A 13,434-nucleotide genomic window follows, 5' to 3' on the forward strand; every position below is an offset into this window, starting at 1 on the left:
ACTGATAGCCCTGACGACAGAATTAGGACAGTCGGTGCAGTTCGGGTAAGAGGAGACGAATTAAATTGAACTCAGCAGAACAGGACTGGATAGGAATCTTCTGTATGCTGGTGACGGTCGGCTCCGCAAAAGTAGATCACATCGCTTCTGGGGAGAGTGTTGAGGGACAAAAGAAGAGTCCAGGGCTAAGGAGCTGAGGTGAGGGAGGAGGGGTGTCACCAGGGAGCAGTCAGCGTGCTTGCTGCTGCGGAAGAAAAGGGTAAGAATTGGTGATGACGGCAGTCACGACACTGGAGAAGTTTCTGGTCACCTAACAAAATGGAGTAGATGGTGAGTGATAGATGGCAGAAGTCAAAGTGCAGTTTATTTAGGAAGTATGTTGGTGGTGAGAAAATGGAGGCCCTAAATACTTAAAAGTCCTTTTAGAAGCTGAGCGACAGTAAGTGGAGATTCAGGACAGGGTGGACGGGGTTCAGGAGCGCGTTTGCAGGCAGAGACGCAGAAGACAGAGGGGAGGGTCCTGGGCAGGGAGGAGGGAGGAGTGGGTAAAGGGCTTAAGATGCCTCTTCTGAGGCAGGCGGGTGGGTGACGGCAGGATGGGAAGGCAGACTTGTGGGGAAAGGGAGGGAGTGGGGAGGGCTGCAGGTGGCCAGCTGCTCCCAGGTAACCAAGATGAGACTAGATGAGGGTTGGCAGGCCCTTCTGTGCACAGTGTCCACGTGAGGAGGCGGTGAGAGTCGCCTTGCATCTGGTGTGGGTCTGACCAGGCCAGAAGTCCCGGCTCTTGTTCTGGGCTCTGCAGTGGATTCGTGGGTGCAACCCAGAGTGGAGTCACCAGTAGGATGAGGAGAATGGGATTCAGGACCAAACTGTACAAGGTGTGGAACTGAAGTTCAGCCGGAAGAAGAGTGAGTTTAGTGGAGCGTGACGTGTGCGGAAGTGAGCCGAGGTGGATGCCGCCGGGAGGAGGGGGACCTGGACGTGGCGTGCGCCCACCCGAGTGAGCTCGGAGCCGCTGGCACCGAAGGCCAGCAGGCGGAGTGGGACACGTGCCCACCCTCAGGAGACGTGGTTTACATTCAGCAGTTGTGGGTTTTGCTTTGGTTTGGTTTTGCTGTTCTGTTGACTTTTTTTCAAGACTTTCTATTGAAGTCTATTAGATTGAACCATATAAGATTACTGATAATTGACTTTTGACCTATAAAAATAGCAGTTTTCTGTGATTCAGTCTAATGTGTACAGAAAATCATAAGCACATTTCATAAGTGAATGTACCCATGTAATCGGCCCCCCAGAAGCGCCCCCTTTGTGCTTCTTCCCAGTCACTGCCTGCCTCCCCCCAATTTACTTCTAATATCTTGGAGTAGTTTATATAAATGGAATCATTGGGCTTGGCGCCTGTCCCTCAACATTACATTTAGGACATCCATCCGTGTTGTTAGGTAGAGCAATCGTTCGGCCGTTCCCATTGCCGTGTAATTTCCCTCGTAGGAATATATTTATTTGTCAGGTATACTGTTGATGGGCAGCTGAGCTCTTTCCATTTGGGGCTGTGATGGGGAGTGCTGCTGTAAACGTTCTTGCCCATGTCCTTTGGCGGACATGTGTATGGATTTCTGTTAGGTGTAGACCTAGGAACGGGATTGCTGAGTCAGAGATGTATGTGTTCAGCACCCACTGATATAACCAGCTTCCTAGCTTGTATTGCTTAGTGGATGAATCCCACTCAGTTCTTCAAGCAGAGCGGGAGCTAGAGGTAGGAGGGCCCGGGTGAGTGCTGTGTACTTTGGAGCCAGCAACACGTCCCCCCTTAAGCTCCTGTCCTCCACACCTATGGCCCAGAAGGGCTTTAGGGAACAAGGGAAACTTCAAGTGCTTGGATGCTGGAGGAGAAAGCCCTCAAAGGATATTTCATCTATAGGGGCAAAACAGAGGTTTTGAGAACGTTGACGCTCCCCTGGTCTTGACGCTTCTTACGTTGCCACTGTCCCCTACCACATTGGAAAAGCCTGGGAAGCTGGTGTTCTTCTCTGGCCCTGCTGCTCTGCAGTCCTGAGAATCAGTGGGAGTTGTGGCCGTCCACAGTCATGTCCCAGAACCGTGCCCCTGAGATGGACAAGCTGGGCCCCAGAGCACACTGCGCAGATGACCAGCACACGGGCAAGGTCTGTGGGGCTGTGGTTGCCGAGTGACAGGTGCAGTCAGAGTCTAGATGCCCTCATCGTTCACAGCCTGAAGTCATGTCTGGCCAGGAAAGGGCAGAATGCCTGAGAATCATCCCAGGACCTTCTTTCAGTGTTTATTGGGGACCTGGATGGGACCAGGGGGAGGGAGAGTGATTGTTGGAGGATGAGGGTTCAAACACAGCTCACCTGACTGGTCACCTTTTTTTTTTTTAACTAATTTATTTATTATTTATTTATTTCGGGCTGTGTTGTGTCTTCGTTGCTGCATGCAGGCTTTTCTCTGGTTGCAGTGAGCGAGGGCTACTCTTCGTTGCGGAGCACAGGCTCTGGACGCGCAGGCTCAGTGGCCATGGCTCACGGGCCCAGCCGCTCCGTGGCATGTGGGATCTTCCCGGACCAGGGCACGAACCCCTGTCCCCTGCATCGGCAGGCGGACTCCCAACCACTGCGCCACGAGGGAAGCCCCAAGCTGGGTTCTTGATGTTGGCAATTCCCACTTCTAGTTCTGCTGTCTCAGCCTACCTTTTGCTTACTCTGGAGTAGTATTTGTACCAGCCAGCGGGCAGCCATCTTGCTGTTGGATGGGATCTGCCCTAAAACTATTACCAGACCTTGTGGTATGGTCTGGCCTCTGCAGCCATAAGGATGAATAGTGAAGGAAACTACAGTGACTTATAGAATCTCAGGCATCTTGGGACTTCCCTGGTGGCACAGTGGGTAAGAATCCGCCTGCCAATGCAGGGGACACGGGTTCGAGCCCTGGTCCGGGAAGATTCCACATCCAAGTTCCATGGAGCAACTAAGCCAGTGTGCCACAACTACTGAGCCTGTGAGCCACAACTACTGAAGCCTGCGCGCCTAGAGCCCGTGCTCCACAACAAGAGAAGCCACCGCAATAAGAGGCCCGCGCACCGCAACGAAGAGTAGCCCCCGCTCACCGCAACTAGAGGAAGCCCGTACACTGCAACGAAGACCCAGCACAGCCAAAAATAAATATAAAGAAATAAATAAATTTATTAAAAAGAAAAAATCTCAGGCATCTTTTCTGACCTCAGGTGCTTCTTATGGGTCCTCGTTTGTGTGTTCTGACCAGCTGACGGCTTGGGACAGTCCCCGCTTCAGTCAGGCTCTGCAGCAGAGGCCTCTCCAGGCCACATGCCTGCTCTCCCACCCCTTGTACCCTCTCAGCGAAGCCAGGGTAAACGTCTGCGTAGAATGAAATTGTGTCCTCACTCAGTGTCAGCACCTCTGGCAGGCACCTTACATCCATACTGAGCCAGGGTACAGTGACAAAACTCATTCTCTAGAGCCTAAGTTCTTGTTCCTTGTATTTCCTGCCCCCCACAGAACTCCACCCTCTGCATAAAGGGAGATAAAACATTCTACATTTAAAAGAGAGAGAAAAGAGAATGTCGTTGGGTGGCACTAACCAAAGCTAATAGATGCTGAAAATAAAGAATCCGCATTGGAACCTGATCGGTCGCTCTCTGAGGCTTCCCTGATGGACTGTCCCGTCTAGCCAGGGCTGGGAGGACTTGGGAAGCCTCCTTTTCAGGAGAGGGACCATGACTGGCCCTGTCCCTCTGCTTCTGTTCAGGCTGGGAGGAGGGTGCAGGGTGTGGCTCAAGGAAGAGAAGATTTGTGCTTCTGACGCTGGGTCCCTTGACTCCCTTGCAGGCGTCAGACACAAAGGCCCGGTGCTGAGCAGCAGCCTGATGCACTCGGAGTCGGAGCTGGACAGTGACGACGCCATCTTCACATGGCCAGACCGAGAGAAGGGCAAACTCCTGCATGGTCAGAACGGCTCCGTGCCCAACGGGCAGACCCCGCTTAAGGCCAGGAGCCCACGGGAGGAGATCTTGTAGCCGCCTGGTCTGTCTCCTCAGATTAGGGGTTGGCAGTGCTAGGGTGCAGGGCATTGCCAGGCTGGTTCTCATACCTCCCATGTCTGAGGGCAGCTGTTCTCCCAGCGTCCGCTGGTCACTCCACCCTAATACCCTCAACTAGAGCTGCTGGTACTTGAATCCAGAGACCTTCTCCGGGAACCCCTGAATGAAGCTGTGAATGAAGAGGTTTCCTCTTTAAACCTGTCTGGTAGGTCCTCCTCACCTCAGGGCCTCCTTTTCTGGAACCCCTCCTCTGCTCCGAGGATGGACACTGGCAGCTCCTGGCCTCCTCTCCAGCTCTTTGCTGGCAGGGTTGCTGCTTCCGGGGCATCTGCACAGCGAGGCCTGGCTGTGTCCTCCACCCCTGGGTACAGAAACAAGCACCGCCAGCCCCCTGGCTCCAAAAGCCTGCCTGCAGGCACGTTCTTTGTTCTCGGCTTTGGGGCGGAGCGCCCTCTTGCTAGGCCCAGAGGAAGTGGTGCCCCTCCTCACCGCTGCTGCTGGGCTAGGGGAGGGCTGGCTGTTTCAGGAACGCAGAGGGGCCCCTCTGGCTGCTGGACTGTTGTGTCAGAGTAGCCAGGCCGGAAACAGACTGCCACCCTCTTCCTCCTGACCACCCTGGCTGCTTCAGGGATCAGGCCACCACTCCCTGTGCCCAGAGGAGAGAGCCACAAACAGACTGGAATGTTATGGCATGAGAGTGCACGTGTGTGACTGCCCCACAGCGGTCTCCTCTGTGTCCGTCTGTCCGAGTGTCTTCTCTCTGTGTCCCTTGCGTGTGTGTGTGTGTGTGTGTGTGTGTGTTAGAGTGAGTGTGTGTGCATCAGCTCCTCCTAGGGCTCTTGGCTACTCATAAGGCAACCTTGACCTGGAAAGACTTTCAGCTTCATGGAACAGAGACTTCCTGAATCCCTCCGGCCCTGTCACTGGTTCCTCAGCCATGGTTTCTGGGTGTTGAGGAATGGGAGCTTTGGGGGAGCGGCTTTTTAAAAAGAAACTTACAGTTTATACTACTGCACTACAGTCTGTTGTGAGATGATTAAACATGCTATTTAATTGTACATGTGCCTGCTGGGTGTGCCGCTTTGTGCTCCATTGCTGGCCTCTACCACGGGTCCAGGCACCTGTATGTCCCTGTGACATGATGGCCTCCGGCAGGGAGATCATGGGCCTGGCATCAGCATGTGTGGTGCTGGGACCCTGCCTCAGTGGCTGCTGATGGAGGAGTCACCGCCCTGGCCCCTGCTGGCCAGCTGCTCCTTGTGGCTTTTAGGGAGGGGAGTTTTCTGTCCTTCCTTCGACCTTCTGTGAACACAAAATTGATGCATACACACACAAACACCACCACCCCCTCTCACCCCTACCCTTACCCCGTGGACAAGCTGGGGATACAGCGTGTCCCAGTGCCCAGGTTGGCCTTTATGGGCCCTGCCCTTCTCTTTGGGGTCTCCAAAGCAGTAGGGCTTGGCCCGGGCCCCCAGAACACTGAGCAGTGTTGGAGGGACAGCCTGCTGAGCTTGTGGGATACAAGGAGGGCTGCTGTTCGGTCTTGGACTCCCAGGAAAGGGAGGGGAGAGAAGGACTGTGGAACTCATTCTTTCCCCAAGGCCCTGTGCACAAAAAGCAGCTGAGGGTGGGCGGTATTGGTTCTGTTTTTACAGGAACAGAAACGAGGCATACGAGAAGTAACTCGGTCCACACACCGTAAATGACGGAATTAGAACTCGGGCCCAGCAGAGCCTGTGCGTGGTCTGGATCAAAACCACCTTTAAAAATGGGTTGCTGGGCCCCACCTCTGTGTTTCTGATTGAGTAGGACTGGGACGAAACACGAGAATTTGCCTTTCTGATAAGTTCCCAGAGATGCTCTTCTGCTGGTCTGGGGACCACACTCTTGAGAACCGCTGGTCTAGAAGTGCACATTCAGTGTGTCATGAATAGGAGGCAGCAGCTGACCCGTCCCGAGCGAGGGTGCAGGAAGCTCAGAGGAGTGGGAGCTTGAATGTGCCCGGGGCGCGCTGTGGGCTAGGGCCGCGTGTGTTCTCGGGTGTGCAGGCCAGGCTGCCCCAGAGCAGCTGGTGGGCAGGCGATCGGGACTTAGTGAGGTTGGTGTATTGGAAGAACTTTGAAGGATCCATGAAGGAGCTACAGGACTTGATAACTTACTGGCTTTGTAGGTTTCTTCTGTGTTCTTTGGGCCTCGTTCCTATATCTTATCTCAGCCACAGCTCATTGAAGGATATATTTTTATCTCAGTCTCAGATGAATAAAAGAATTTTTCATCCCCTACTCCTCCCACCAAAAAAGGGACAAAACCCAGAAACCAGTGCTGCTTTCCTGGCTTGGGGTCTTGCATCGAGAAGACTGCCGTGTCCCTATTCTTGCCTGACTCATGAAAGAGCCAGAAATCCTTGGGCTTGCTTAGGGAGAGCTAGGCTACTTCCATATATCCCTGTCACCCCAAAGGAACCCTTCTGAAATAATCCTGAATTTCAGGAGCCTGGGAGCCCCTGCCTTGACCAAACCTAGCTAAACACTCCTCCACCCTCAAAGGCCTCCATCTTTCATTTTCTAGAATGGCCAGAGGGAAGGCCAGTAGAGGGCATCCTCGCATTTCTTGAAGCCCACAGGTGCTATGTGTGGAGAGGAGACTTAGTCACCAGGAAGCAACGCTCAAAGAAAACCCCTCGGGCTGGAAGGCTGCAGCACGGCCTTCCTTCTGTGGGAGCAAAGGTGGGGGAGGCTCTGAATCTTGTTCTTCCAGCTTCCCTTTGGCCTATCTGATCAGTGAAGGGAGCCAGCACAGGTGGCCACACACACTGAGAGTTGTTCTCTGAGAACAAACAGGTATGGAAAGAAGGTGCGTGCAGTCAGGAGCCGTGAGCCCCTGGGAAGGAGGGTTTGAGGAGCATGGATCAGGCCCTTGACTCCTTTGTGGAATTTGTGTTGAGGTTTAAAGGCCCCTATTTAGTCTCTGGTCAAACCCAGGCCACCGGGCTTCCCTGGTGGCGCAGTCGTTGAGAATCCGCCTGCCAATGCAGGGGACACGGGTTCGAGCCCTGGTCCGGGAAGATCCCACGTGCCGCGGAGCAACTAAGCCCGTGAGCCACAACTACTGAGCCTGCGCACCTAGAGCCTGTGGTCCGCAACAATGAGAAGCCACTGCAATGAGAAGCCCGCGCGCCGCAACGAAGAGTAGCCCCCGCTCACCACAACTAGAGAAAGCCCGCACGCAGCAACGAAGACCCAACGCAGCCAAAATAAATAAATAACATAAAAATGTTTAAAAACCCAAAAAACCCAGGCCACCATTATGACCCCTTTCACCTACGTAACCCTCCAGTTTGTGGTTGGTGCTGGTGGTGCCTACTTAATATCCAGGATTTCCAGTGCCAGGGCTGGGGCTGTCCACTCTCGTGCCTCCCCACAAAGGCCCAGGTGGGGTGTGTGCCTCTGTGTCCAAGTGCTGCCTAACAGGTCAACCCCCCACCCCGGGGGCCTCTCTGAGTTGCTGGGGTTTGACATTGGAGGGTATTGATCAGGCTTCTTTGGTCACAAGGAAGAAAACTAAAGTTACCTTTCATGGGAAGGCCAGCCTCCTGTCCAGTTCTCAGTGCAGATACAAAACGCTGGCTGGCAGGTTATTGCCGTGCCCTAGTCTCACCTGAGCTACGCTATAGGTCCCGGTCCCCACTTCTAACAAATCACGTTCTTGTGTATCGACATCAGTGGTTCTCACACTGGCTGCACGTTAGAATCACCTGCCCAACTTTTAAAACATACTGATGCCTGGAACCCACACCCCATAGGTTATTGTGATTTAACTGATCTTTTATTAATTCCTCAGAATATTTGTGCACCCATACCATACCCTTGACAAGGGAGAAAACGGCCCTTAGCAGCTCAGCTCCAAAAGACTTGCAAACCAGCTGGATTTGGAGACAAAGAGGGAAAGTACCCAACCCAGTTCCTCTTAACCACCTCAGGGAGAAGCCCTTGAAGTTGGGTGTGGCAGAGATCAGCTGCTTGCCAAACCAGAGTGCTTTTCCGGGACACAAATCACTTCATCTCCAGCCTTCTGCACAATATGGGCAGAAGAGAGGTGTTCCATCTTCAGCCCTGACCCATTAGAAACTTCTGTGTGACGCCCCCCTCCTCCATCTGCTGGCCAGATGCAGAGGAGCACTCGGGGGACTCTGAGGCCATGGGAGAGACATGCATGGTGGAGGGAGCCCAGTTCCTAATCCACCGTTTAGAAGAGAGCTGCTCTACCAGAATGACCGTTGGATTGTGATGAGAGAAATGAACTTTATTGTACTAACCAATGCATTGTTTTAAAAAAAGTAGGGGGCTTCCCTGGCTGTCCAGTGGTTAAGACTCTGCACTCCCAATGCAAGGGGCATGGGTTCGATCCCTGGTCAGGGAACTAAGATCCCACATGACGTGCGGCGCGGCCAAAAAACAAGCGAACTAATGGCTGGTGTTAAGATTGTGGGCCCAGGCTCTCCTTTGACAGGCCTCCCTGGGCCCAAGTAAGCTAGCAGGGTTGACAAAGATGCCTCAGCCCAGGGCTCTGTGACAGCCACATGGGCTGCAGGAGGGGCGGCCATACAGTTCTAGGTCACGTGCCCTTTGTATGTTTTCTGAAGAGCAGACAGTAATAACTCAGATCCTCCCTTAGGATAAGGGCAACATGCCTAGGGATCCTCGGGGGTATGATTACCTGTGGTGTGTGGTTTGGGAATTTGAGGGCTTGGAGAGGAATAATCAGCAGCAATCTGAAACTTAAACTAGATCTGGGTGTGTGGGAACTTCCAATCTGTTGAGAGGCGGTATCTCAATTGTTGCTATATCTTGTAGCCCAGAAGACTGAAGATTTTCAAACACCCATTTCTATGATTAAAAAATAATAATAATAAAATTTAAAAAGCTTAAAGGAAGAGCCAGGACAAATCCAGTGCAAAAAGTGTTTAATTCAAACTTTGTGCTGTAAATGACTACAGCATTTTAGTATTCAACTGGAAATATGGCTACAGGGAGGAAAGTCATTATCTTTGTAATCTGCAGGTAACCACACACACCCTGAATCTCTGAAGGAGTCCAGTGCCCTTAAGAAACACAATGTCAAGATACACTTGGAGTCAGACCTGGGCTCCCAGTTTGAACTGTAGAGCCCAAAATGGGGAATTGAATCATGGGAATATCTGAGTCACATGCTTTTTCTTGGCGTTTATTAGTTGGCTGAATAAATGGAAGCAGATAAAGTGCCACGCCCTTGGAGCAGTTTAAGCTTGCCCCCAGGCAATGCCCTCCGGGCTTCAAGTAGACTAGATTCAAGTAGGCTGCCTCCTAGCAGCCTAGAATCTCTCTCCTCTAAAACCCGGGGCTGCATCTGGGGCTACAGTGACTCATGTGCCTCTACACTCTATAGAGCACTCAACCTCCTGCCTCCTACTTGCTTACAGGTTCATGAGGCTGTGGAGCCATCTCGTGTTTTATAACACTCTTCTGATTCTGGTGGGTTACATGGAGACAAACCACAAGTCTCAAACACCCGTGCGTCAGACAAAGAGGGTTCCTGTCATGCTGCCTATAATCTGCACGTGCTCATCAGTGATTAATGCCAACAACAGGCAGCTCTGGAGAAAGCACAGACACCACTCTATCCCTACCTTCGCTCAAAAATCCCAAGCTATCTCTATCAAAAGCATGAAGCGCTTTTAAACGTGGTACTCTTTGGATCTATTAAGTGCCATATTCTTTTTTTTTTTTTAATAATTAATTATTTATTTTCGGCTGTGTTGGGTCTTTGTTGCTGCCTGCGGGCTTTCTTTAGTTGCGGTGAGCAGGGACTACTCTTCGTTGCGGTGCATGGGCTTCTCATTGCGGTGGCTTCTCTTGTTGTGGAGCACGGGCTCTAGGCACGTGGGCTTCAGTAGTTGTGACATGTGGGCTCAGTAGTTGCGGCACACGGGCTTAGTTGGTCCGCGGCATGTGGGATCTTCCCGGACCAGGGCTCGAACCCGTGTCCCCTGCATTGGCAGGTGGATTCTTAACCACTGAGCCACCAGGGAAGCCCCAAAATGCCATATTCTTGTTTGGAAAAGCAGTGTCAACTTCAGCATTCCAAAAGTGCCCATGTCATCTTATGGTGGCTGGCATGCACTTGAAAGCATGCCTAGGATGAACACAGAGCCTAGCACAGACTGACCAAGCCAGGGATGCAGAAGAGTTGGCTTCTCAAAACACGCCAGCTGAAGAGGGAAGAGGATCTGGTCACCGCTGAGCTGACACTCCAAGGTAACCTGGCCGAATAACCTCCCAGGTAGTGCTACTTGAGGGGGAGAATAAAAAGATGGAATTAAAACACTAAACAATGAATGCCATTTAAGATAGAGGTAGGGTGGTAATTGAAATGAAAGTAATCTAAGCTCCTTTCATAGAAGGACAGTAAAAATGCTGATTAACTTTAGAGTTGAAGTCAGGTGTTCTTGTTATAAATACTGAGTAAGCCACTAAAAATTCAGAACTAGAATATCTAAACCAGAAGAGGAAAAAAAATTAAAATACTTCAATCAACCAAACAAAGCAGGAATAGAGGTAAAACCGCAGCATTAAAAATTTGATCACTGGGCTTCCCTGGTAGCGTAGTGGTTGAGAGTCCGCCTGCTGATGCAGGGGACACGGGTTCGTGCCCCGGTCCGGGAAGATCCCACGTGCCGCGGAGCGGCTGGGCCCGTGAGCCATGGCCGCTGAGCCTGCGCGTCCGGAGCCTGTGCTCCACAACAGGAGAGGCCACAACAGTGAGAGGCCCGCGTACCGCAAAAAAAAAAAAAAAAATTTGATCACTTAATAGGCAGAAGTTGTTAGATTGGATATTAAAACTACCACTACCACCTCCAAACAGAAGTTAACAGATGGGATATACCTGTAAAACTATATTCACAAGAGACACCTAAAATATAGCATACAGAGATTGAAAATAAAAGGACAGCAAAGATATACTGGGGGTTTTGGTTCCTATTAAGACAATGAAGTAGCATAGACTACTGGCTCCCTTCCTCAAAAATTAACCCTAGGAAAACAATACACCTTAGGAAATAGCATACATCTGAGGAACCACCACCAAAAACCAAACCGACAAGAAATCTCCCCCAATCCTGTTAAGAACCCCTAGGACACTGAAGGTCATCAGAAACTGTAGGGGCAGGTAGGACATCAGTGAGTTTACGCTTGCTGAACATGAGACACACAGCCAAGTCACTGGCGTCAGAGGGACACTACCGAGTCAGCCCAAAATCTCTGCTGGGGTAAAAAGAGGGGGTGGGCCAGGCAGCTGCTCTTGGGATTAAAACCCTTCCCCCCTCCAAAGCCCCAGGCCTGGTAGATGACAATTAGGAATTGCTGCTTCTTCCTAAGGCTCTGAAAGTAAATCTTTGAGCAGTTACTGGGAGAGTGGTTGACAGTGACTGTGAGGTACCCAGAGGTCATTACCTTCCCCTTCTTAATTGAAAGGGACAGCACAGAGCTTGGCCTTGACCTTTCACCAATAAATACTACCAGACAGAAAAGCTAATGCTCTGGAGGGACATGAGCTCACAGGCCAAAATAACCAGAATACAACCTCTGGCCCCCGAAGACAGCAAACTAAACATATACTCTCTAACCAAGAACTGAAAATAAAGCAAAATAAAAATACAGGAAAATATTAGCAATATGAAGCAGGAACAAGAACCAAGTGAAAATGTTATGAAAATATAATGAATGGGATACAGGGACAGATACAGGTCCAACCAATTAGTTGGAGCATCATCTCAAGGTCCTTTACCAAAAGGAAGCAGGAAATGGTCAGAAGACACACACACACACACACAGCAGTCCAGCAGTAGAGTAGAAGTGCCAACATCTGAATAAATGGGAGTCCAAAAAGACAAGAGAAAAAAGGAGGAAATATTTGAAGAAATAATGAGAATAGGTTGATCAGAATTAAAGAAAGATGAAGGAACTCATGGATGATTAAGGAAAACGTACAACCAGAAACACTGTAGTAAGAGATTTAAGACCACCTAAGAAAATGAAAAATTCTGAAAGCTCCCAGAGAGAAATAGCAGATCAATTACAAAGGAGCAAGAATCAGATTGACATCAGGTTTCCTAACAGTATCCTTAGATGAAAGAAAACAAAGGAATCACGTTTTCAAAATGCCAAAGGAAAAGAATTTTGAACTCAAAATTTATATCAAAACAAACCCATTTAAACATGAAAGTAGAATAAAAAATATTCTCAGGGATACAAAGCTTCAGAATTTTTTCACAATAGATCCACCTAAAATATACTTAGAAGTGGTTAAATATGAAAAATAAATTTAGACATGGGAAGACATATAGGAAGTAAGGGTGAGCAAATAAATACTTTGGCAAAGTTTGTACAGATGGTCCCCAACTTACGATGGTTTAAGATTTTTCAACTTCATGGTGGTGTGAAAGTCATACAGATTCAGTAGAAACCATCTTTTGAATTTTAATCGTTTCCTAAGCTAGCAGTATGTGTGTGGAAGGACACCTTCTCGTGATGCTGGGCAGTGGCAGCTGCCACAGCTCCCAGTCAGCCACACGATCACAAGGGTAAAACACCGACACAACTATTTTGTATCCATATAACCCATCTGTTTTTCACTTTCAGTACCATTTTCAATAAATTACATGAGATATTCAACACTATTATAGAACAGGCTTTGTGTAAGATGGTATTGCCCAATTAATGTTAATGCAGGCTAATTTAAGTGTTCTGGGCACCTTTAAGGTAGGCTAGGCTAAGCTATGATGTTCAGGTTAGGTGTGTTAAATGCATTTTTTAAAATTAATTAATTAATTTATTGGCTGCATTGGGTCTTCATTGCTGCAAGCGGGCTTTCTCTAGTTGAGGTGAGTGGGGGCTACTCTTCATTGCAGTGCACGGGCTTCTCATTGTGGTGGCTTCTCTTGTTCCGGAGCACGGGCTCTAGGTGCATAGGCTTCAGTAGTTGTAGCACACAGGCTCAGTAGTTGTGGCTTGCAGGCTCTAGAGTGCAGGCTCAGTAGTTGTGGTGCACGGGCTTAGTTGCTCCGTGGCATGTGGGATCTTCCCAGACCAGGGCTTGAACCCATGTCCCCTGCATTGGCAGGCGGATTCCTAACCACTGCGCCACCAGGGAAGTCCCATTAAACGCATTTTTAACTTACAATATTTTCAACTTATGATGGGTTTATTGGGACATAACACCATCATAAGTTGAGGAAGATCTGTAGTCTGAAACAGCTAGAAGGAAAGAAGAGGAAGTGGGGAGGAGAGAAGAGGAAGGGGGAAGAGAAGAGAGGAAGGGGA

At 50.1% G+C, this 13,434-nt stretch overlaps 1 protein-coding gene across 5 annotated transcripts in view; it reads left to right on the forward strand.

The window, feature by feature from the left end:
- Window positions 1-13,207, forward strand: part of KIAA0319L (KIAA0319 like) — a 118,030-nt gene extending 104,823 nt beyond the window's left edge. For 2 of the 5 annotated variants that reach the window (XM_033422159.2, XM_033422158.2), the window contains exon 21: window positions 7,919-13,206. In XM_033422159.2, the coding sequence (XP_033278050.1) occupies window positions 7,919-8,202 (284 nt within the window). In that variant the 3' untranslated portion in view covers window positions 8,203-13,206. Of the gene's footprint in view, window positions 1-3,863; window positions 5,134-7,918 lie in introns of those variants that run through there. The other 3 variants (XM_033422160.2, XM_033422161.2, XM_004266479.4) reach the window with 2 other exon arrangements.
- Window positions 13,208-13,434: the final 227 nt, after the last annotated feature.

Source organism: Orcinus orca, chromosome 1, assembly GCF_937001465.1.
Source record: "Orcinus orca chromosome 1, mOrcOrc1.1, whole genome shotgun sequence".
In the NCBI taxonomy this organism is placed as follows: Eukaryota; Metazoa; Chordata; class Mammalia; order Artiodactyla; family Delphinidae; genus Orcinus; species Orcinus orca.